General features: G+C 51.2%; 1 protein-coding gene across 1 annotated transcript; it reads left to right on the forward strand.

Moving 5' to 3' along the window:
- Positions 1–1,001: 1,001 nt before the first annotated feature.
- Positions 1,002–2,621, forward strand: UIMC1 (ubiquitin interaction motif containing 1; the record flags this gene model as incomplete). The annotated part of the gene is made up of 2 exons (XM_008940304.1): positions 1,002–1,126; positions 1,467–2,621. Coding segments are annotated over 2 exons (1,280 nt in total), but the record flags the coding sequence as incomplete, so codon positions are not given.
- Positions 2,622–2,945: the final 324 nt, after the last annotated feature.

Raw genomic sequence — 2,945 nt, forward strand, 5'->3', positions numbered from 1 at the left:
CAGGCCGCTCGGCACACGCGTGAGGTGGCGCGGGCAGGAGGGAGAAGGGTTTGAAGGAAATCTGTCAATTTGTTTTGAGTGAGAAGATGTATTTTTCAGCTCCTGAGAGTGCTGTTGAGTTGTTTTCCAAGCTGCACTCCGTTCTGCAGGCACTGTATATTTTAAGCGCAGTGAAAGTGTTGGATTGAATCTAAGTAAATAAGTGTTTTCCAAAGTAACTAACTGCTTTGTTTCTAAATAGCCAGGCTTGGGCTTCTGGTTTGCTCTAAGTGAGGAATATTTCAGGAAGAAATTTTCTGCTGAAATAGCAGTTACAACTGTAGGAAACCTGTTTCCCATGCGTGACTGACTTAGTGATGCAGTGGAGTGGTGATGTGAGCAGAAGGGGGATGTATGCATGTGAAAGATCCTCCGTAATACCACCGAGCAAGTAACATTATCCTCCACAGAGCTTTCTACCTGCAGCTTGGGGTGAACAACGTGTAGCTCTTTTTCTCTTGGGTAGGTCTCCTGTGATACTGCAGGTATCTGCTTGTCAGAAGGCAGTGATCTCAGACTTATTTGGCTAGTAAAAAAGTGTATTAAAGAAGATGTGTTCTTTATCCTGCCTTTCTGCTGAGCTTGTCTGATACAAAAGTGAGCACACTTTGGAAGTCTGTCCTTTTCTGCTCTCCTTGAACATGAATTCTGCAGCTGTAGAGTGTGTTGTCTGATGAGGGCAAATAAAATGTCCTGTTGCAGTAAATATACCCAGGGAGTGGGAGTTGAGGTTGCTGTAGAAACCCTAACTGAAGTTCCTGACTTGAGTTACCTTTTTCATTTAGTGTTGCCTGCTCCGGTTTTGGTGACACCTTTTCAGGAAAGCTGAGGTTTAAATGCTTTCTCCTGCATTCCTCCTGGGGAGGTGGGACCTTTAGTAATTTCCCCCCACACGTTGGATATACGTTGGGTACATACACCTGCAGCTGTGACTTGACATTATCCTTTCTCTTTTGCTGTAGAGATGACTGAAGAGGAACAGTTTGCACTGGCCCTGAAAATGAGTGAGCAAGAAGCCAGACAAGTGAATTGTCAGGAAGAGGAAGAGGAGGAGCTCTTGAGGAAGGCCATTGCTGAGAGCCTTCATGTAAGTGCGCTTATGTGAAGAGGCTTACTAGGGTTCTTCAGCAGTGTTGGTTTCTGTGCTTGCTTTGCCACGCTGCACAAAAGAAGGTTTTACTGGGGACTGAGGAATTTCCAGTGCAAGCTGGATCTACAGCAGTCACAGAGGAGTTGTTTTGTACCATCCCTAGTGAGAGGCGCCTATGAAGTCTAGCCTCAGATGTCCCCTCTTTTGGGGTACACAGTTCTGATCAAGGCAGGGGGTCTGCAGTCCAGCTGATGGCTGTCAGTGTGCTAGGGGAGTCCTTGGTATGCTCTGCTGATAGATAATATGCCTATTGGAGAATCAACCTTTTGTTTTTCAGAGCTGTCGGCCCTCAGACTCTTCTGATGCAACCCCTCAGCTGTCTGCAGAAGTGCTGGGCGCACGAGGCCAAGGCCAGCCCGCTGAGAAAGAAGGCTCTGAGATCCTGGGAGGTCTGGCGCTTTGCCCTGGCACCCCTCGCTCCGAGTGCAGCTCCCACTCACAGAGCGCCAGAGCTGATGGGAGCGGACAGATGGATGTCGCCCGAAGCCCCCTGGTAGTGCTGAGGAGGTTAAGCCAGGAAATCGTTGAAAGCTCACTAGCATCCAGCATAATCGTGACTCCAGGGAAGGGCCAGCCTGTGACAAGGTCAAGTGAAAAGCCTTCCTCACCAGCAAAAAGTGATTCTAGTATCATGTTACCCAGCACTCTCGAAGAGAACCTCATCTCTTTGAGTCCCACCTTTGGCAGGGTGACTTCAGGCTCCTGGCGACTGACACCTCGGAGACTGTTCACAAGCCCCTCCAGCTCTTCTGAAGCAACAGGCCACGAACCAGAAGAGCAGCCCCTGCCCTGCACTGGCCGTTCTGTGGGAGAAGCTGGTGCTGAGAGCTCAGCCACAGTCTGGAAGAGCTGGACTGTGGAACAGCGTGACAGCCCCCGGAGGAGTGGTGGGGGGGCAGATGCCAAGCACACTTTGCAGGCCAGGCACACCACCAAAGCCTGTGTTTCCACAGAGCAAGCAGAGCAGAACGAGGTGCCTGACAGTACCCCTGAGCTTTGCGTACTGAATGCAGCAGAGGAGAAGCACAAGCAGGAGGAGGCGAGGGACACAGTGCACTATTACTGGGGCGTTCCCTTCTGCCCCAAAGGAGTGGACCCCAACCAGTACACCAAAGTCATCTTGTGTCAGCTGGAGGTTTACCAGAAGAGCCTGAAGCAGGCTCAGAGGCAGCTATTGCATAAGAAGGAGTTTGGTAACCCAGTTGTGCCCAGTTCTTCCTTGAACCAAAATGAGCCTGGGAAAGGAGAGCAGATAAGCAGGGAGAACGGGGTTGCCGATGATACGGAAGATGGAGACCCAGATGGCCAGAAGGAGTCTGAGAGCATCACCTGGCTCCTCCCTTCAAAGAGAAGGGAGGCAGAGAGTCCAGGGCCCAGTATGGAAGAGAAGAACTCCACTGATGATGATGAACCGACCACAAGCTACTGCCAGGTAAGAGCTCTGCCACTGGGCAGAGGTTAAGCAGTCCTGTTCTGTCCACTTTAGGGATTGGTCCCTTCTGCAAAGCAGGCACTGCCATTTAATGCTCCTCTTAAATTTAGGAACGTCCTCCCTGTGCCACAGAGCTTGCTGTGAAAGGGCGAGGAGAAGCATGCAGGCTGATACCCAGCTCACAAAGGGCAGGGGCCATCACGCAGCCTGGCAGTCGTCCATTAATGCACCACTGAGATAAAGGCTTCCAGCCGACTTGTCCTCCTCAGAACGGCATAGCCTGGCAGCGAGTCAGGGCGGTGAGCACGGGGATGAGGATGGCCA

This window comes from Merops nubicus, unplaced genomic scaffold (assembly GCF_000691845.1).
Source record: "Merops nubicus isolate BGI_N331 unplaced genomic scaffold, ASM69184v1 Scaffold53555, whole genome shotgun sequence".
Lineage (NCBI taxonomy): Eukaryota > Metazoa > Chordata > Aves > Coraciiformes > Meropidae > Merops > Merops nubicus.